The sequence below is a fragment of the Peromyscus maniculatus genome, chromosome 8, assembly GCF_049852395.1.
Source record: "Peromyscus maniculatus bairdii isolate BWxNUB_F1_BW_parent chromosome 8, HU_Pman_BW_mat_3.1, whole genome shotgun sequence".
NCBI classification, from domain to species: Eukaryota; Metazoa; Chordata; class Mammalia; order Rodentia; family Cricetidae; genus Peromyscus; species Peromyscus maniculatus.
In genome coordinates, this window is record NC_134859.1 from 70855315 (window position 1) to 70877576 (window position 22262).

At 44.0% G+C, this 22262-nt stretch overlaps 2 protein-coding genes across 6 annotated transcripts in view; one reads left to right on the top strand and one right to left on the bottom strand.

Annotated features, from left to right (window-relative positions):
* Positions 1-20909, bottom strand: part of Tada2a (transcriptional adaptor 2A) — a 47502-nt gene extending 26593 nt beyond the window's left edge. The window contains exons 1-6 of one of the 4 annotated variants that reach the window (XM_076543060.1): positions 20805-20909; positions 18868-18982; positions 13501-13607; positions 11752-11811; positions 4132-4223; positions 490-647 (exon numbers count right to left, since the gene is read on the bottom strand). In XM_076543060.1, coding sequence (XP_076399175.1) covers positions 490-647; positions 4132-4223; positions 11752-11811; positions 13501-13607; positions 18868-18892 — 442 coding nt within the window. In that variant the 5' untranslated portion in view covers positions 18893-18982; positions 20805-20909. Of the gene's footprint in view, positions 1-489; positions 648-4131; positions 4224-4415; positions 4497-11751; positions 11812-13500; positions 13608-18867; positions 18985-20289; positions 20311-20804 lie in introns of those variants that run through there. The other 3 variants (XM_076543061.1, XM_016001711.3, XM_042282516.2) reach the window with 3 other exon arrangements.
* A 29-nt stretch (positions 20910-20938) lies between these two features.
* Acaca (acetyl-CoA carboxylase alpha) overlaps positions 20939-22262 on the top strand; it is a 268884-nt gene continuing 267560 nt past the window's right edge. For both annotated transcript variants that reach the window (XM_006983168.4, XM_006983169.4), the window contains exon 1: positions 20939-21408. In XM_006983168.4, coding sequence (XP_006983230.1) covers positions 21368-21408 — 41 coding nt within the window. In that variant the 5' untranslated portion in view covers positions 20939-21367. The remainder of the gene's footprint in view (positions 21409-22262) is intronic.

Below are 22262 nucleotides of genomic sequence, written 5' to 3' on the forward strand. Positions count from 1 at the left end.
GCTTTTGGTTATACTATAGTGAAAGACTCACTGATCCCCACAGGCATGTAAGATTTTTAAAAAAGATTGCCTTCACTGCCATAACCAAATGAATAAAAAGAACAAATTACCCCTTGGACTTAACACTGAGGCAATACTGGATCCTGGTAAGCAACTCCTACTGAATTATAAACAATCCAAAGGGATGATGACTTGTAACAAATGACAGCATAGAGAGCTTGGCCCCTTTTGAACATTACATCTTACAGAAGCAATCATTAAGTTAACTAATATATTCAAATAGATCCAGAGTGGAAGGCTACAACTCTGACCTCTGGGATGTGTTCCCTCCTTGCCGTATCATGGCCCTGACTCAAGAGCTATCATACCAAACTCCTCTTATCTTCCAGAAGTTCTTATCTGTCCAAGTCATCATATCATTGTTTACCTGCTATGGAAACAGCCCAAGCATGGGCTGAGTACCTCTTCCCCAAATAAGAAGGCACTTACAGTGAAATGGAATGGCTGTGTCAGCAGTTCTGGCTGCCTCAGCTTGCTTCAGGTTTAGCAGGGTGGATGCGAACAGAGGGTTATTGATAAAATGCTTCATGTAGTGCTTCTCACATTCCTCCTTGGTTTTGGTGCACATCTGATTAGCTACATCCTGCCTAGAAAAATGTGGAAAAAGAGTGAAGAGTAGTTTTCTTACTGATATAGACCATTGAAAGCTTGGTTAGTTCATTCCATATTTGCAGTCAAATAAAAATTGCACACTGCAGTAAACATAAAATCAATAATCTGGCCAGGTGGTGGCGGCGGTGCTCACAGCACCTGGGAGGCAGAGTCAGGCAGATCTCTGTGAGTTCGAGGCCAGCCTGGGCTACAGAGTGAGTTCCAGGAAAGGCACAAAGCTACAGAGAGAAACCCTGTCTTAAAAAACCAAAAAAAAAAAAAAAAAAAAAAAAAATCAATTATCTGATACCTCCAAGTAGATGTCAGCAAAACAGTGAGACAGATACACTACTGATATTTGTGCCATGTGATCCAAATCCTGCTACTTCAAGATAGAAACAATAAAGGGATCTTTCCTTCCCATTAGGAAAGATGACTATTTTTTGACCCATAAATTTTCAGGTTGGGTATGAGGCTCAGTTTGGTCAAGTGTTTTCACCAAGAATGCATGAAGCCCAGACATGGCAGTCAGTACACATCTGTAATCATAATACGAAAGAGGCAGAGGCAGCAGGGTCAGGAATTCAAGGTCATCTTTGGCTATATATTGTGTTCAAAGACCAGTCTGAGATAGATACATGAAACTTTGTTTCAAATATCATCATCACCATCATCTATAAATTTCCCCAAGGTAGGCCAGAGAAAGAATTGTTATAAGTAAGAAGTCACCTTGGAGCCAGGCATGGTGGCAATGCCTATAATATCAACACTGGGAAGGTAGAGGCAGGTGCCCTGTGAGTTTCTTCAAGTTCTAGGTTAGCCAGAGCTATCGGGTGAGACAATGTCTTTAAAATAAAAAGCCAGGTGTGGTTGCTTATGTTTTTAATATTAGAACTTGAGAGGTAGAAGCTGGAGAATCTCTGTGAGTTTGAGGCCAGCCAAGTTTGTATACTAAGTTCTAGGACAGCCAGGACCACATAGAGAGAACGCTGTCTGATAAACAAAACAAAACAGAAAACAAACAGCCCTCTCTCCAAAAGGTGGAGGGAGAGAAGCAATTCTTGCCAGTTGTCCTTTGGCCGTCACACGTGTGTGCCCATACACATACACCCTAATAAATGTGACTAAATGACCGTCACACGTATGTGCTCATACACATACACCCTAATAAAGGTGACTAAATGACCATCACATGTGTGTGCCCATACACATACACCACAATAAATGTGACTAAATGACCATCACACGTGTGTGCCCATACACATACACCATAATAAATGTGACTGAAAATTTTTAAGGGGGCTGAGAGCTGGCTCAGAAGTTAAAAGTATTTTCTTCAGTGCTCAACAAGTGCCTGTAACTCCACTCCCTTTCTGGCCTCCTTGGCATGTGAACGTGAGTGACAACAATCACATAGACACACACACACACATACACACACACACACACACACACACACACACACACACACACATGCGCGCGTGTGCGCGCACAAGCCCTTAAAAAAACTTAAAAGATCAATAACAACAGAAATCATTTTGGAATGTGCAAAATGTACAAAAGTGCCAGGCATGGTGGCACACACCTTAAGTCCTAGCACTTGAAAGGTAAAGGCAGGTGGATTTCTGTAAATTTAAGGCTAGCTGGTTTACACAGAATTCCAGGCCAGCCAATGCTACCTGGTGAGACCCTGTCTGAAAAAATACCTAAGTCTAGTTTTATTTTTGCATGTTTTATAGTATACAAAACACATGTCATAAACAGATATTTCTTCACTAGAATTCCCATGGATATGGCAAGGCAGTGAGCTATATACAGCCAGACATTAATCTAAGATCACCTTAGTATTAGTCTTGTAGTGTATTGTTATTTCTATTTCACAGAATAATAATAATAAAAAGATACCCAAAGAAATAATATACTTGCTCAAGAGACAAAGCCAGAATTTTTGAGACTGCTGAGTGCTAGCTCAGGTGATGCAGATGGAGGTGAACTCTTAGTCCCCTCCTCAAGCTCACCCTCAGAGCCCTTCCCCAGGGCATCACCTGCTGCTGTGCACTTCAGTCAACTGTAGACAACTTGATTCCCTTACTAGGCAGAGAGCCTAGAGGAAGGCAGGAACCTAAACTCTTGTGCTCTTACCACCAACCATAGTCCCTTATCCACACTGGATATAGAAGCAGCTAGAATCTTCTGGGTAGTGATGGGGATTGAACCTAAACACCTCACATATGCTGAGCAAAAGCTCTCACACTGAGCTATCTCCACCATACAGTAACAGACTTTTTCCTAGTCTTTGCTAAGAGGGAAGGAAGATGAGGAGGACTGGCCTACTAGAGAAAAAGAATAAAGCCTCGGGCAAACATGACTAGTAAACTGCCCACAAGTGATCCATTTGTTACATCTTTGGTATTCACTAGAACACACAAGATTTCATGATGCGTAGGTGCTAAATGAATGAATGGAAACAAAATGTGGGCTGAGCTCTGGTCCCCCTCTGGACCCTGGACATAGAGAGGGCAGCACACCTAATAACACAAGGAAGGACTGATTATGAGCACTAGCAATTAGGGAAGATGCAGGAGGTTCCTTCACTAAGAAGTTATGAAAAATGAGAAAGAGTTTAACTCCCTAAACTTCAGATGCTTCATGAACAAAATATGTTTAATAACATATCTGTTGTCTAGTTCACAAAACAAAATTATCAGAATGAGTGTTCCTAAAATGTAACACTGGGGAGCTGGAGAGATGGTTTAGTGGATAAAGTGCTCTCTGTGCAGGCACAAGAGACCTGAGTTCATACCCTCTGTTCCTTGCATCTGTAACTCTAGCACTTCAGAGGCAGAGATAGACAGATCCTGGGGGCTAATTGGCCAGCCCAAAGTAGCTGAAACTACAACCTCCAGATTGAGAGACTTTGTCTCAAAAAATAATACGGAAAGTAAAAGACAGGAAGACATTTGATAATAATCTCCAGCCACCACACACACAGGCATGCATGCACTTGCGGGGTGTGTGTGTGTGTGTGTGTGTGTGTGTGTGTGTGTGTGTGTGTGTGTGTGTGTGTGGTGTGGTGGGTGTTAATCTTTAGCCAGCCACACCCCCCAACACACATAGCCCCCTACATAGGCATACACATTTTTTAATTAGCATTGTGTGCCCAGAAATCTGTAAAACCAGAAGGGAGAAATAATTAGTAACCTATACTTTTCCACAACTCAGGAAGAACAATCTTGGTGTTGCTGTATCCAAAGAAATGTAATAATGTAACCTCTGAGAACTGCTCAGGCATGAACCACTAACCATTCAAGGTATTTCAGGCCTAGAAGATGTGTACATGGACAAGAAACTGTCTCCGAGTCCCTGGTCATCAGAAAAGCAGCACAGCTTTACACTTTCTGAGGCTCTCTGCTGTTATGGTTCAACGGTGGCTTCTCTTCTGAACCCATGAGGACAGAGCAATCAATATTAAACTCTTACCAATTTCCAAAGCCACAGTCCATTACAGCTTCTAAAAGGGCCATTTCTTCTTGAGCAGTCCAGCTGGGGTCAAGAACAGGAAAGTCTGAGGTCTAAGAGAAAAAATGATTTGGTTAAGAAAAGGGATAGGAATGACATGTAGGAACCCCAATTGTGGTACACGGTTTAAAAAGACTAGGCAAAATGTGACAGTGTAATCTCAATGAGAGATTTAGTGAGAGACTGCTGCTCTTGCAGAGAACCCAGGCTTGATTTCCAGCATGCACATGGCAGTTCACAACCACCTGTAACTCAGTTCCAAGATCTCTTCTGGCCTCTATGAGCAATGAACATATGTGGTACGCAGACATACATGCAGGCAAAATACCCACACATATAAAATATAAATAAATCTTAGGGGGGAAAAAAAAACTTGTGATGGCATAATGGAAATTACTTTATGAGGTAGCTGGTTTCCATGGTCCCTCCTGACAAACTCAGAATCATGGGCTGGACCTGTGACTTAGGCTTGGTAGTGTCTATGTTTGTATTAAGCCACCAAGTAAACAAGCTACTCTCCTTGCTGTAAAGACTGTGTGGAGAGACTCTGTGAAGGGGAGAGGCCTGGAGACAATGCAGAACAATCAAGTCCCTTGGGGAAGTGGCAGCTAGAAAGAGTCAAAGGAAAACCTCCTCCACCTCCTGAGGTGCCACTTGGGATTCAGAGGCCCAGGTCTCATCGGAATTCCTGAGCCACAGCAACTGTGGGAGGTAATAAAGCAGTCTCTACTTCAAACTGCAACTATGAAATAAAGAGCTAAACACAATTTGCTTCCACGTTTGTCTGAAATTTTCTATGATAAAAGTAAAACAAGAAAATAATACAAGCTTTTCAGATTCCACAGGCATTTACAACTTCCTATAGCTTTTGTTGGTGACTTAAAAAAAAGTCTGTCTTGGGGTTGGGGATTTAGCTCAATGGTAGAGCGCTTGCCTAGCAAGTGCAAGGCCCTGGGTTCGGTCCTCAGCTGGGGGTGGGGGGATCTGTCTTATTAGCAAAATCACTGTACTAACAGGCAACACATTTTGATCTAAGCCTACCATATGAACTTATTATGAGGTGAGAGTGAAATTTCAGAGTCCATGCATATATTAAACTCATACCAATCAGATTTAACATGGCAAGCACAATAAAGATATGCAAATATGAAGTCACACATTGGTTGACAGGTTTGAAAGAAAATGGCCCCCAAAGGAAGTGGCACTATTAGGAGGTGTAGCCTTGTTGGAGGAAGTGTGTTACTGTGGGGATGGGCTTTGAGGTCTCTTTTGCTCAAACTTCCCTCAGGGTGACTTTCAGTTGACTTTCTGCTGCCTTCTGGTCAAGATGTAGCCAGCACCTCATCGGCCTGCAGGACACCATGCTCCCTGTATGATGATAATGGACTGAACCTCTGAAACTGTAAGCCACCCCAATTAAATGTTTTCTTTATAAGAGTTGCCATGGCCAGGGTGTCTCTTCACAGCAACAAAAACCTAAACTAAGACAACAGGTCTATTATTTCTAAAACTGTTTCAGAATAGTGATTATTATCCCTCACCAATTTATAATAAAAACTTCCTACCGCCGGGCGGCGGTAGCACATGCCACTTGGGAGGCAGAGGCAGGAGGATCTCTGTGAGTTCGAGGCCAGCCTGGTCCACAGAACAAGTTCCAAGACAGGCCCCAAAGCTACACAGAGAAAACCCTAAACTTTCTGCACTGCATAAGAACAACACAAGGGTTCATGAAATAACATTGAACTTCAAGAAGAAAAAAAGCCCCTCCCCCTTTCTTGTTGAAATTCAATGTTATTCAATCCTTGACCCAAACTTGGGTTAGAATTGCTAACAGTGGGACCTAGAAATCTATAGTTCTAAGAAGCTCCAGGTAATAAAGTCTAAGAATTAATGTCATAAAGGGTGTGGTAGAGGAGCTGCCTTCTCTTGCTCAAGGTCCTAAGAATCAAAAGACAAGAATAGCTACAGAATTCAGAAATCTCTATTAATGCACCACCCACCACAGCATGAGTAACTCCCCAAAATACAGCACTGCGAGATGAGAAAAGTACTGAAACCATTTAAAGTTATCAGATGCTTCGTGCTGAAAAAAAAAACCCAAGATTTTAGAGGCTTGGGGTGTAGACCAGCCAAAAGCTGGTCATCACGTCTATAGAAGGAAAGAATTGCTGGACTCGGCTAATAGAAGGTGGAGAGTATGAGTAGCCCCCAGAGGCTCCCTTGAGTTCACATCCCTGAAAGGTGATTGCATGGGTGGGGAACATGTGAGAGATGATGTAGTAAGAATTAAGTGGACCTGGCTGAAGTGAAACTGTTTTTAGCATTATATAGAAGATGAAGTGGTGCTCAGAATAGCTACAAAGACTCACAGTCAGCCTTCCTGCAGTGGCTGAGCATGACTACAAACTACCCAAGCTACATAATGATCTCGTAAGGGTTATTTTACCATCTCAAATGAATAAATTTGGATACTGGGGATACAGCATGTGATCCAATCTCCTGCACCACAAAAATAATTAAAATAAGACAAATTACAAAATCTGAGTCTAGACAGTCTTATGTGGATTTGGAAGAAGTGAATCCATTTTCTGAAGATATAGTAACTTTGGTGAAATGAACTCAGAGACAAAGCTGTTCTGACCCTACTTTCCAAACCTTCACTCAACACGTGAAGAGGCCTAACTTTAGTGCGGCCTCAACAGCCTACAGACTAACAATACCAGGACTAGGCCTTACCATTACAATAACCAGGAAAACCCACAAACTGTACCCCTCAGGGTCAAAATTGAGAAAAACAAGTACTAGATGCTCCAGAACATTAAGGAGAGCTTACATCACTCGTCTATAGGTTGCGAATTTCCTTGCATCCATGCCAGTACCAATCACTGTTTGACAAGACTTCTGTTACCCCACTCCTGCCCAATCAGGAGTTCAACCCCCATCTGAATCCAGAATTCCCCTACCCCACATCCTTTCCTCCTTAAAAACCCAGCCATAACTGAGCTCGATGCTCTCCCTGATCCAACAGCTGTGTAGGCATGGATAGGAAGCCCAAGCTCGAGCTTGCAATAAAGGCTCTTTGCTTTGCATACGAACTTGGAACCCTGATGGTCTTTGGGGGACTCATGACTCGTGTATAACACTTGCAACAGGCAAGAGGGGGAACGTTTTGGTTATTGTTCCAATTAGTGAATATGAGACTTCCATCCTTAGCTACAAAGCAAATTTGAGGCCATCCTGAGCTACAGGAGACTCTGTCTCAAAAAACTCAAAAAAAGAAAAAGAAAACCCAAAAGACCCAAAAACCTTCAAATTAAAAAAGAGACTGCAGGCTGGAGAAATGACTCAGTGATGAAGAGCAGTTGCTACTCTTCTAGAAGACCTGAGTTTGGTTACCAGAACCCATGTCAAGTACCTTAAAACTGTCTGTAACTCCAGCTCTGAATGATTGGATGCCTCTGGCCTCAGTTGACACCTGAACTCACATGTACCTATCCATACGCAAGCACACACATCTGCACATAATTAAAAACAAACAAAAGGTTGAGCAATGGTGACACACATCTTTAAACCCAGCTCTGGGGAGGCAAAGACAGGCTGATTTCTGTGAGTTTGAGGCCTTTGAGAAGAGTGTTCCAGGGCAGCCAAGGCTACACAGAAAAACCCTGTCTCAAAAGAAAACAAAAATAATAATAACTATTTTTTAAAGGAGAGACTGAAAACTATAAGGAAAGGCAGCTGGTTATTCTCCCAAAGCTCTTATTAAGTTGCTTTTCTTTGACTAATTCATTATAGCCTAGAACATGACTCCTAGTATTATAGGTGCAGGAATACTAACAGGAATCAATAAATGATCAAATTCATGTTGACTCACTCTTTCTGAATGCTTTTGTTTTTATTTTGTTTTTGAAATAAGGTCTTATGTATCCCTGGGTAGCCTCCAACTTACCACTTACCATGTAGAAAATGAGAAAGACCTTTGCCGGCTTCATTTCCCAAGTACTCCCAGGGATTTACCTGTGCCACTGTGGAAGTGAGGAGAGAATGCAGGGTCTACGTATGCTAGGCAAACACTCTGCCAGCTGAGTTACACCCCTAGCTTGGAAGTCTATTTTTTTTTTTTTTTGATACAGGGTCTCACTATACAGCCTTTCCTGAGTTGGAGCTCAATATGTAGACCATGATGGCCTCAAACTCACACAGATCCACCTGCCTCAGCCTCCTGAGTGCTGGGATTAAAGGCATACACCAACAGGCCCACTTTCTTTCTAATCTTTTATGAAACACACATAAATGTGCTGTGAATTACATGACTGGCAGAATTCTAAACACATTCCACATTTCTCCCAAGATTCCTGTCTACTATTCCATCAAACACTAAGTACTGCAGATAGAATTAAAATTAAACACTCTGCAGATAGAATTAAAATTACTAACAACTAGCAAAGTAGGGGAAAGGCCTGGCTTATCCAGGTGGGTCCAATGAAGTCATACAAGTAAGTCCTTTAAAGTATTAGAGGGGAGCTATAGAGATGGTTTAGTGGTTAAGAGCATTGACTATCTTCCAGAGGACCTGGGTTCAAATCTCAGAATCCATATGGGTGGCTCACAACTGTCCAGGGGATTTGACACCCTCTTCTGGGAGCACCAGGCATCACATGGTACACAAACATATATGCAGCCCAAACACACATAAAATAAATTAAAAAACAAAAAACAACAACAACAACAACAAAAAAACCTGTTAGGTATTAGAGGAAGACAGAAGAAGGAGAGAAACTGCCTAAGCAGGACAAAGCAGTAGGTCAGAGACTCAAGCACTTTCATCAACTGTCCTCAAGGACTCCCAGTGTCACTGGCTTTGGAGATGGCAAAAGGTGGCCAGGAGCCAAGGCAGCTTCTAGAAGCAAAGAACAAACTCTAGCCAACAGCCGGCCAGGAAACAGAGGCACCCAGTCCTTCAATCTCCAGGCAGCCAATTCTGCCAATAACCTGCATGAACCCAGAAACAGGTTCTCCCCCAGGGTGTCAAGATAAAAGCTCTGGCTGGTCAAACACCTCCACGTCAGCCTCTCAAGACCTGCCATAAACCAGGAAGCCCACTGATCTTCTGACCCGTTGGAATGTTTTGTCTTAAGCCACTTAATTCTTGATAATTTGTAACAGCAACTGTAGAAAACTAATACAGTGCCAAAAGATTAATCCACACTGTGGAATTATTACTGTAAGAAAAACTGTACTAACCGTTGAAAACTTGCTTTAAGTACTATGAAAACAGACAAAACTCCCCTCCCCCCAAAGTGCTAGGGACCAAATCCATAGCTTGGTACACACTGGGGGCGGGGGGGGGGGGGGGGGGGGGCCTCTGCCACTGAGCTAGAAGCCCAGCCTCCAGACAAAACTGTTTTAACAAGGTACATACATACACCTGTCAAGAGACTTGATTATTCACATTGGCTTACTGAACTCCGGGCCCAGCTGGGAGAGTGACGCACTTTTTCTTTAAAGGTGGTAATGCCATTACTCAAATTAGAGCCAAATCTTTTCTGGCCTATTGACTAGTTTGTCTCTTCAAATTCTCTTTATCTTGCCGGGCGGTGGTGGCGCACGCCTTTAATCCCAGCACTCGGGAGGCAGAGCCGGGCGGATCTCTGTTAGTTCGAGGCCAGCCTGGGCTACCAAGTGAGTCCCAGGAAAGGCGCAAAGCTACACAGGGAAACCCTGTCTCGAAAAACCAAAAAAAAAAAAAAAAAAAAAAAAAAAAAAAAAAAAAAAAAAAAAATTCTCTTTATCTTGTTTGATCTTTTTTTTTAAAAAATATTTATTTTTAATTATGGGGTGTGGGTGTGTCTGTGCATATATGAGTGAGGTATGTTGTGGGATATTTGTGCACTGTGTGAAATGTATTGTTGTGACTGGTGTAAATAAAAAGCTAAACGGCCAACAGCTAGGCAGGAGGTATAGGTGGGACTTCCAGGCAGAGAGAGAAGGGGCAGAGCGGCTAGCCAGAGAGAGAAGAAATAGGCGCAAGATGAAAGGAAGGTAAAAAGCCACGAGGCAAAACGTAGACTAATGTAATGTAATTATAAGAGATAATGGGACAAGCCTAAGCTAAGGCCTAGCTTTCATAATTAATAGTAAGTCTCCACGTCGTTATCTGTGGTTGGCGTAGGAAAAGAAAGTCTGTCTACAGAGGTATCCATGGAGTGCAGAAGAGGGCATCGGTTTCCTCGGAGCTGCAGATATAGGGAGTTGTGCATTGCCCAAGATCAGTGCTGGGAACTGAATTCCAGTCCTCTGCAAGAACAGTTGATAGGCCATCTTTCCAGCCCTATTGTTTGTTTTCTGAAACAGGATATAGTTGTCTGAATGAAAATGGGCCCCGCAAGACTCAGGTATCTGAATACTTGGTCCCCATTTGGTGGTTGTTTGGGAAGGACTAGGAGGTATGGTCTTTATTGGGAGAGGTATGTCACTGAGGACAAGAGTAAGGTTTGAAAAGCTTCCTGTCACCCTAAGCTCTGTTTCCTGTTTGTGGATCAGGATGTGAGCTCTCAGCTGCTACCTCTGTGCCATGCCTGCCTGCCTATAGCTGTGCTCCCACCATGATGGATGGACTCCTATCCTTCTGGAACTATAAGCCTCAAATAAACCCTTCCTTGTATAAGTTGCCTTGGTCATAGGGTTTTCATCACAGCAATAGAAAAGTAAAGTTACTTCCCAAACAGCCACCGAATGGGGATGAGGTATTCAAATGCCTGAGACTTGGACCATTCTCATGTAAACCACCACACAGGGTCTCACACTACATCAAGTCACAGCAACCCTCCTGTCTAAGTGGGATTACAGGCATGAGCCGCCACACTGTTGTCAGTCATTTTCACAGTATATGTGTCTTAGGCTTTCTACTGCTGTGAAGAGACACCATGGCAACACTTGTAAAGGAAACATCTAGTTGAGGGGCGGCTCGCTTACAGTTTCAGAGGTTCAGTCCATTAACATCATCATTATGGCAGTGTGCAGGCAGAAGTGGAGCTGTAGCTGTATCTTGCAGGCAACAGGAAGTCAACTGACACTCAGTGGTATCCTGAACATAGGAAACCTCAAAGCCCACCCCCACAGTGACACACTTCCTCTAACAAGGCCATACCCATTCCAACAAAGTCACGCCTAATAGTGCCACTTCCCTATGAGATTAGGGGACTAATTACATTCAAACTACCACATATGTATATACATGTTAAGCTATTTTTGTTTTGTTTTTTGAGACAGGGTTTCTCCATGTAGTTTTGGTGCCTGTTCTGGATCTCACTGTGCAGACCAGGCTGGCCTCGAACTCAGAGACCCACCTGGCTCTGCCTCCTGAGTGCTGGGATTAAAGGCATGCGCCACCGCCGCCCCACATGCTAAGCTATTTTTATATTTAAATATCTTAATAGGTTACAAAGAACTAAAAAGCCTACTAGATAATTATCAAATTCAGAAGAGAAAAAGGATAGAAACACATGGAAATAAAGAAAATTAGTTCTCAGTCTAAATACTTGAAAAAGGAATGAAAGTTTCTATCAATGTCATCATTACCATTATTTCATAAGTATGATCACTCTGATGTTTCTTGTACTCAAATCCTCTCGTGAAACACTGTGAAGAAAAAAAGTTAAAATTACCAAAAGCTACATTAAAAAAATTTTTTTTTTCCCTTAGGGCTTGGGATGAGGCTCAGTTGGTAGAGTGCTTGCCACACATACACAAAGCAGGGGACTCAACCCCAGCATTTGGGGGGTGGAACTAGGAGGATCAAGAGTTCAGGGTCATCCTCACTCAGCTACACAGCCAGTTCAAGGCAAGCTAGGTTACATGAGATCACATCTTTAAAAAACAAAATAAAAGCCAGGCTTGGTGGTGTACACCTTTGATCCCAGCACTTATGAGGCAGAGGCAGGTGAGTCTCTGCAAGTTCGAGGCCAGTTTGGTCTACTTAGTTGCAGGAGAACTGAGGCTATGTAGAGATACCCTGTCTCAAAATACCAAAAATAATAAACTGAAATACAAAACAAGACCAAAGAGGGGCTGAGGGTGCTCCTCTCTGTCTCTCTGTCTCTGTCTCTGTCTCTCTCTCTGAATTTGAGGCAGGGTCTCATGTAGTTCAGGTTAGTCTTAATCGAACTCTTGATCTTCCTGTCTCCCCACTTCTAAAGTTCTGAAATTATAGGCATTCACTACCACTCCCAGCCTAGGGTGCTCTGGTGTTATGAGCTGTAGGTTGCTGGGGTTGTCTCTTGTTTTGGGTATACCAAAAAGAATTTTGCTATGTATCCCAGGCTGTCTTCATCTTCCTTCCTGCTATTCATCCTCCCAAAAGGCACCCCATGCCCAGTATATAATCTTATAACTCAAGGTGTATCACAACTTTCATCAGCCACTTTTTACATTTTAACACGTCTAAAACTGGAAATGCTGTATGTGTGCGCATGTGTGCGCTTGTGGGTTTGTAGGTCACTCGCCAATGTATGTCCTTATGGAGGCCATCACTGGGAGTCTTCCTCTATTGCTCTCCCTTTTATTTTTTGAGACAGGGTCTCTCACTGAACCTAGAGTTTGTCATTTCAGCGAGTCTGGCTGGTTAACAAGCCCCCAGGCTCCCCCTATCTCCACTCCCTCCCCAGTATGGGGTTATAGGCAAATGCTACCATGCCCAGGTTTTACGTGGATGCTAGGGATTCAAACTCAGGTCCTCAGGCTTGCACAGCACAGCAAACACTGTACCCGCTGAGCCTTCTCTGCCAATCCTCGAACACTTCTTATAATCAAGTGTCTTAGATTGGGTAAGACCTGATATTCCCAACAAGCAAATCATTTAGGCTTTCTTTGGCTGAGTTTCATCCGCAAAATGCAGATATTTATTTATTCACTCCATAGCATGGTAGTGATGACTTAGGGGATGATTCAAGTGAAGTATTCAAATACTACCTGGCACACTTATAACCAGTATTACTCCTAAAATAACCCACAAAATAGTTTGTTCCTTTGTCATCTCTACAAAGACCACTCTAACAAGCTAATAAACTGAGATCAAAAGGAACAACCTGTCAGTTCTGATTCCTGTAATCTAAATACTTTACTGGGAAAAGTGGTAAGCGTGAAGTTGAGACGCTCTGTGGAACAGTTCACACTGTCTGTCTCATCCATCTGCTGCTTCCGAACATCCTGGGAAAGTGTAAGAGGGAGGACCACTCGCAGGAAAGAGCTCATGCGGTGTCATCCTAGCCTACCTCAAGTTACTGCATCCACAAAACAGACCAGGAGAGACACCCTCTCCTCGGGAGTTACCTGCAAACACAGGAAGAAAGGAGGAGGCCCACACTCCGCACACTTAATGTAAGGTTCCATGAGGTAGGAGGAGCAGCCTCTGCAAGGGGGCTTATCAGATGGATCATCTAGAACAGAGCAGACAAACAAGTTGAAAACTCCTCCTGCACAGCGCTACGTGCAAAAGGTGACGCTCTGCAAATGGCTGGAGACGGTGACTGCTGACAAACACACGCGGGTGGGACAAGCTTACTCTATACACACACAAGAGCGCTCTCCTTTCTATTCCACGACAACGTGCCTTCCTCCAGGGCACTACCGCTTTAAACACGGAGGCGGGCAGAGGGCGCCTGCAGAAAACCTAACAGAACTTCTAAGGTTTTACAAAGCCCACTTTGCCACAAGGAAAAGGAAAACGGGCGCATGCCCTACACAGCCCACACATACAAGGCAAACCAGACAAGATGCTAACAACTGCCCCAGCGCACAAGCAGTCCCTGTCCCGTTCTTCCAACTTCTCTGCAAGTTTGAATTTTCCCAAGTCGGGGGAATCCCGGTTTGGGACTTAAGCTTTGTGTCCAGGTTGAGACTTCTCCCCCAGGGAAACACAAACATTGCAGACCTGCTCTTGTTCTGGTGAAAACAGTGGGCCTTTGAATTATGAAGGCAAAGGGTACAATATAAACCTCCCAGTGCTCTAAAACTGTAGGTATATATGGTCCAGGTTGCCCCAAATCCAGTCTCCCTGAAGTCAGGGCCACCGACCACTCTCTGTGATTACCCACAGGGATGTGGGACAAAGGCTCTGGAAGGGAGATGGAGGAACCTACTTTGTTTAGTTTGGGGCAGGAGCTCTCATATTATCTAACAGCATTTTCCTCCCTAAAGCTAAAAAACACCCTTCAAGGCACCATTCCTTCCTCTAACAGCAATTTGCTTTGAAATGTAGGCACAGAGGGAAAATGACAGAATAAAGAAATGTATTTTCCTGCCGGGCGTGGTGGCGCACACCTTTAATCCCAGCACTTGGGAGGTAGAAGCAGGCAGATCTTTGTGAGTTTAAGGCCAGCCTGGTTGACATACTGAGTTCCAGGACAGGCAGAGATACACAGAGAAACCCTGTCTCAAAAAATCAAAAACAAACAAAAAGTATTTCCAGAAGCTTTTTCCTTTTGTTTTGTTTTTGAGACAGGGTCTCATGTAGCCCAGGCTGGTCTCCAACTTTGATGACCTTCAATTGCTGATCTTCCTGCTTCTGCCTCCAAAGTGGAGGGATTACAAGCATTCATCATCTACCACTTCTGGTGAAAAAAGGAAAGATGCTAGATGTCGTTCTTAAAAAAAAAAAAATTACGAGGCCGGGCGGTGGTGGCACACGCCTTTAATCCCAGCCCTGGGAGGCAGAGGCAGGTGGATCTCTGTGAGTACGAGGCCAGCCTGGGCTGCCAAGTGAGTTCCAGGAAAGGCACAAAGCTATACAGAGAAACCCTGTCTCGAAAAACCAAAATAAATAAATAAATTAATAAATAAATTACATGAGTTTGTATGTATGTGTGATGTGTGAGTGCAGGTGCCCGTGGAGGCCAGGTGTCAGGTCCCGGAGCTGGAGTTACAGGCAGCTGTGGCCCACCTGATGTGCATGCTGGAAACTAAACTCCAGCCTCCTACAAGTGCAGAACACCTTAAGTGACCAGCCATCTCTCCAGCCCCAGGGCCAATCTTTACCAAATCACTATGTCCTGAACTCTGGCTTTGCTTTGATTTTTAAGAGATAGGCTCTCTATTGTCAAGGCTGTTCCTGGATTGCTAGGGCCAAGTCATGCCAGAGATCTGCTCTAATTTTTTCGTCTTGCATTTTATTATTTATTATCTGTGTGCATGCACGTGTGCAGCAGCATACACAGATCAGAGGAAACTTTGGGGAGTCAGTTCTCTTCTTCCACCATGTGTTAAACAGAGACAGAACTCAGGTCCTCAGGCTTGAGCCATCCTGCTAACTCTTTCCTATCCTTTTAAACAGTTCACTGCATCAATTAACTAACCTGATGGTTCTCCACCACCTCCTAGGAAGACATCTTGAAAAAAAAAAAAAGGCAGGTTTTTGCTGCTACAATGACTAGGATGCACTAGTAACGTTTTTGTAGACAACAACTGGGATTCTAGACATTCTGAAGTACTCAAGATACTCCTTCCTATACAGGGAAACAAGTCCTTAGCAACTTTTGATTGTCTCATTGAAAATTCAAGCAGATAGAAAAATATACCTCCCAATTACTATATCACATGTAAAAAAATATTTATATGTTTTTGGTAGTGTGTTGGGGATCTGACCCAGGACCTTGTACATGCTGGTTAAGCAGGTGTGCAGCAGGAACCACTGAGCTAGTCCTAGCCCCAAGTAAAATATTTTTTGACAGCTAGGTGTGGTGGTGGTGCATGCCTTTAATCCCAGCATTCAGGAGACAAGCAGGCAGATCTTTATGAGATCCACACCAGCTAGAGCTACTTAGTGAGTGCCTGGCTCAAAGAAAAAATTTTGACAGTTTAAATACATCTGAATACTCTAGTATGACAAGTATACACAATTCAAGAGGAGGCTGTATTCTGTTTTGTTCAGAACTTGACCAGGAATTACTAAGACTTGTAGCATTTCTTCGTCACTAGCAATCTGAATCATCCTGCATTTCTAATGGTAAGATGCAGTGATTCAACCTATGGGTCTAAGCAGCTGACTGCTGAAGTCATCATGTCTCTTGCTGCTTTTATGTCCTGCCCCCCATCTTTCCACCCCCACTTTTTTTGAGACAAGGTTGTACTCTGTAACTCAGGCTGTTCTCTAAACTAGAGATAATCCTCCTGCCTCAGCATCCCAAGTGCTGGGATTACAAACATGCGCCATCACATCTGGCTGTAATCATGTCTTAAAAATATACTGATAGACTTGCTATTTTACTATAAATTATATTATTTTATTAAAAATTACTCCTTTTACTATGGAATTATTTTCATTTTTGAAAACATGTGTATCTACGTATTCCATTTTCAATTAATAAGAGACTTGAAAAATATAAAAAGAAATAATTGGGTCTAAAAGGTTGAGAACTAATCTAACCAGTGGCCGAACGGTGGCCATGTATGCACTGATAACATTTACAGTTTTTTACTTCATCAGCATCTCTGATATGTATAACATTTCACATTTCTCCCTCTCTATGTATTTTTCTAAAATTATTGAGTGCACAGAAGATAGATCCAGATTTTGAAGGTCTATTTATTTTTATTACATTTATTTATCCACTTTGTGTGTATGTGTGTGGGCAAGAATGAAATATATAACATGAGCACATTTGTGTTACATAATTCACAACCACCTGTAATTCCTCTGCCAGGCCTCCATGGGTACCCACACTCGTGTGTACATACCAATACACAGATAATTAAAAACAAGAAAAATAAATAAAAAAATTTTGAGGAAATAGTTTTACAATGTGACCAAATTAACAAAAACACTGTAAATGCGCTGAAGAGAAGGCTCTGTAGTTCAGAGCATACCACGCTCTTGTAGAGGACTGAGGTTTGGTTCTCACCACCCACACTGGATGGCTCACAACAGCCTGTCACATCAATGCCAGGGGATCTTGACACCTTCTTCTGGCCTCCTCGGGTACCTGCATTCACATATACATATATATACTCCTACACAGACACACACATAATTAAAAATTAAATAAATCAAATAAATCTTTGTGCTGGAGAAATGGCTCAGCAGTTAATAGCACTGGCTGTTATTCCAGAGGACCAGGAGTCAATTCCCAGCATCCATATGGCAACTCACAACCACCTGTAACTCCCTCTTTTGGCCTCTGGAGGTATCAGGCACGCTTGTGGTGCACAGACATACATGCAGGCAAAACACCCATATACATAAAATAAAAATAAAAACAAGTCTAAAAAAAATATAAACAAAGCTAAATATAAGGTTCGGTGCCGAAGAGTGTTTACTGCTCTTGCAGAAGATTTAGTTTATGTACCCAGTACCCACACATCTGTAACTCCAGTTCCAGGTGATCCCAAACCCTTTTCTGGCTTTCATGGGCTCCTGTAAACACATAGTGCACATAGACTCACAGATGTGAACACATAGACACACAAAACAAAAACTATAAACAGAGTTGAAAAAGCAAGTAAACTGAAAGTATTTGCACACTCACGAGAGAAAAAGTCTGAAATTCTTTTTTTTTTAATCTTTATGTGTATGGGTGTTTTAGCTGCATGAACGTCTGTATACCATGTAGATGTAGTGCTTGTAGAGGCCAGAAGCTGTCAGATCCCCTGGGACTGGAGTTACTGACAGTTGTGAGCCCTCATGTGGCTGCTGGTGATCAAACTCAGGTGTTCTGGAAGACCAGTCAATGACCTTAACCATGGAGCCATCTCTCCAGCACCTGAAATTTTTTTTTTTTTTTTTTTTGGAGACAGGGTTTCTCTGTGTGTAGCCCTGGCTGTCCTGCAGCTTGCTCTGTGTCATTACAACACACTCTAACAATTGTGTTTTCAAAGATGGAAGTAGCCGGGCGGTGGTGGTGGTGGCGGTGGTGGTGGTGGTGGCGGCGGCGGCGGCGGCGGCGGCGGCGGTGGTGGTGGTGGTGGTGGTGGTGGTGGTGCACTCCTTTAATCCCAGCACTCGGAAGGCAGAGGCAGGAGGATCTCTGTGAGTTCTAAGACAGCCAACAAGGTTACACAGAGAAACTCCATCTCAAAAAAGCAATCAATCAATCAATCAATAAATTCAAAAGGTGGGAGTAGTTTCAGTCTATACTTGGAGCATTGTTAAACTGAAAATGTAGAACTAGATGTGTCCAAAGAGTCTACTTTTCTAAATAAACATAGGGAAAATGCAGAATGCCTTTATGAAAATGACAAAGAAACAAAGAATACATTTCTGGTTCTTACCGGGACACTAACGAACATCTACTTTGCATCGCCTAATTTTGTAATTTCTATTTCTTCAAAATCCAATTACAGTGCATGTCTGAACTTTCAGCACTTGGGAAAATAAGTAGTTCAAGGTCCTCCTTAGCTACAAAGCCAGTTCCCGGACAGTCTAAGCTACATGAAACCCTGAGCTCAGAAATAAAGATGTTTAATTACAGATCAATCAAATGGTGGCTGGTCCACTCAGCTTGGCTTTATTCTAAGACCTGGAGTGATAGATACATTTGTGTCCTGTTCAGTAGGCAACCAATAGGTACTGGCTGATCTGCCTTTAAGGAGATATTCATACTTCCTTCAGGCATTATCATTCAACTTCGAAGGTGTTGCTTCCACGATCACCTTCTACTTTAGCTGGCTATCCATCTTCACTGAGACTCGTCCCATGGTACTTACTGCTCAAGGAACCCAAACGGTCCATGCTCTAGCTGACAGTGACTGCTGTTTGATCTTGCTTGATACGGAGCTTCTTCAAGACTTCAGAAGCGGCCAAAAAGGAACAAATGATCGCCTATGAACAAAGAGAAGAGCCACACGGATCAGAAAACCATTCAAAGGCCTATTACAAGCAGCACCTTGAACCCTGTCACAACACCAGGGGTTTGTGATGCTGGGGGACCTGCTCTTCCTCTACGAACCTGATTCTCCTCTGTAAAAGGGCTATGATGCAACAAATGGTCGCTCTTCAAAGTAGCGACCATTAAATGTCCACTCAAATATCCATACAGTGTAGCCTGGCACACGGGTCTACATACCTCTTTTGGTTTTTGCTTTTGAAGCACTCACTATGGTAGTCCAGGCTGGAATCCACCTGGAGCTCCTACTTCCTTATCTTCCCAAGTCAAGGATCACAGGTGTGCTCCACCACAATCAGCAAATGCTATCAATTTCTAAAAAACAACCTTTGGCTTTCTCTGCCAAGTATCCACTCTCTCTAGCCAGATTCACTTTGGTAAACGGACACGACAATGGTGAGATGGCCAATCACAACGCTCAGACCTCCATGTCCACAGAATTTAAAGTACATCTGTCCTCCTTACAAAATCTGGAACTTGCTGGTGTGGCGGTATACATCTTTATATACATCCCAGCACCCAGGAGGCAGAAGAAAACAGGTCTCTGTGAGTTCAAGTTCAAGGCTAGCCTGGTCTACACATTGAGTTCCGGGACAACCAGTGTTACAAAGTGAGACCCTGTCTCAAAAAATAAATTATAATCTGAGTATTACTGGAGACCAAGAAATCCTACCCAAGCCAGGCAGTGGTGGCACACGCCTTTAATCCCAGCACTTGGGAGGCAGAGGCAGGAAGATCTCTGAGTTGGAGTCCAGCCTGGTCTACAAAAACAGTTCCAAGATAGCCAGGGCTGTTACACAGAGAAACCCTGTCTTGAAAAAAGAAACATAATAATAATAATAATAATAATAATAATAATAATATAATTTTTTGAGACAGGTTTTCTCTGTGTAGCTCTGGTTGTCCTGTCTAGATCAGGCTGGCCTTGAACTCATAGATCCACTTGCCTCTGCCTCCCGAGTACTGGGTATTAAAGGCGTGCACTACCACCACCCGGTAGAAAAATGAATTTAACAAAGGAATAGTATACACCCAGGAATAAAATAATAAACCAATATCTGAATAGTATCACTGTATATGGACTATGTCCTGGAATCCCAACAATCTCCTGGAACAGGGTGTTTTTTTTTTTCTTTTTTTTTTTTTTTTTTTTCCCCAAGTAAAGGAAGCGCTAAAGATTGGGGCATTTGCACAATGCTTTTACAGGCTGGTGAACAACAGGGCCCTATCAAGAGAGGCTTACACCGTAAAGGATGCTAGAATACGCTCTGACAAACACGTCACAAAGCAACAATGCTGCAAGAAAGCAAAAGTCTTTCTTCCTTCCCTTTCTTAAAAGCCCACTCGGTGACACTAACATCCTTGAGAGCCGGGCTGCATTCAAATTAATTACTAAAGGGGGCAGGGAAGGGACCGAGGGGCAGGCCCCGGGAGGTGCGAGCTTAGCAGCTGTGCAGACAGCATGCTTACAGTTGCATGGCCTTGGGCGAGTCACTGCACCCGGGCTTCGGCTCGCAAACGCTGCTAACCACAGGCTCGCGGAGACCCACGTGGGGGTCCAGCGGGTCAGGCGGGCCGGGGCGGCGCTCCACCGCCCAGCCGGGAACACTGAGGTGCCGCCCGGCCCGCCGCCCGGGGGAGCGGGGCTCGGGACCGGTCGGGCCGCACCCGCCTCCCCCGCCGCGTGGCCCCGCCGCGGCAGCCCGCCCCTCGTGACCCCGCGTGCCCTCGCCTCTCCCCGCCCGGCCCGTTCCTCACCTCGCCAACGTCTCGCACCTCCGCGCCCAAGAGCCTCCCGCGGCGCGCGCGCGACGGCGAGGTCCTCTGCGTGCGCGCCCCCGGGCCTGCGCGCGCGGCCCCGAATCACGTGCGCGGCCCCGGACCACGCCGTCGCGAGCACGCCGCGTCTTGCCCCGCCTCCACCCGGGCCGCGGGCGGGCGGGTCCCGGTGGCGCTGCCCCGGGATGGGGAGAGTGGTTGGTTCTACCCGCTCGCCCACAGGCTCTGGAGTGTCACCTGCTCTCACTTTTCCCGTCGCCACAGGCGTCCCGGTGCCGTGCCTCGGCTGGCTCAGTCTGGATTTGCTCCTAACAATCCCACTCCAGTCCTGTTGCAAGCGAGGAAACTGAGGCTGCCCAGGCACTGGGCCGGAGGACGGCGAGCCCGCGCCCGGCCATGCCACTTATGGATTACCCAGACTGAATGCCTGGAGGGGTGAAGAGGGTCCTTTTCATTCTGATGCTTCGGGGACGTCGAAATTGCCTTCTCTGGAAAGACCCATCCCCTCCCTGGGCTTCAGATGCCCACATGGAAGTGCAGTGATGATGTGGTGGTCCACTCTGATGTCAATCTTGAGGGCTAGGTATGTCCCAACATCTCTTATTACTACTAGTAGAGATTGTTATAAGAGCTTCCATTTGTGGAGTCCTTCCATACTGCATGCCAGGCATTGTACAGAGCGGATTACACATACCGGCCCGCTTAAAACAACTTTCTGAGGAAGGCACTGTTGCTGTCCCCCAAGGTCCAGCTGAGGAAATTTAGGCATGGGAATATATACTATAACTTAGGATCGCATTGCTGCCAAGTGTTGGGGAAGGGATTCCAGCCCTGGTTGATCTGAACTATAATGCTGTATATCTATTTAATAATCTGTCTCATAGATTTACCCAACTTCTGTTGGAATTCATTTCTACACTGCCTATGTGGCATCTTCATTCGTTTTTTTGGTACACAAGTAATATAAGTCCATTGTTAAAACAACAACAAAACTCAGCTGGGTGTAGTTAGTGGCATACATCTGTGATCACAACACTTGAGAGAGTGCGGGACAATTGCCATGAGTTTGAGGTCAGTCTGGGTGGGCTACAGAGTGAGAGAGCTGTCTGAGAGAGAGAGAGAGAGAGAGAGAGAATGAATTAAAATTCACATGTGAAAATAGTTAATTTTATATATATTCCCTTCCATACACTTTCCTACTTATTGTATTAGTGTTAGAGCATTGTATCAATGTTTACATTTACCGAATCCTCAAATCTATTCATTCATTTGGCAAATACACAATGAGCAGTCACTGTGCTAGGTGCTGAGAACTTGTAGTGAGCAAAACATATTCTCCTGCTCATAAAGTTCATGTATTATATATATGTAAATAACAAAAGATACATATATTATATATAATAAATATTAAAAGGTGCCTCATAATGTGGTTTTATG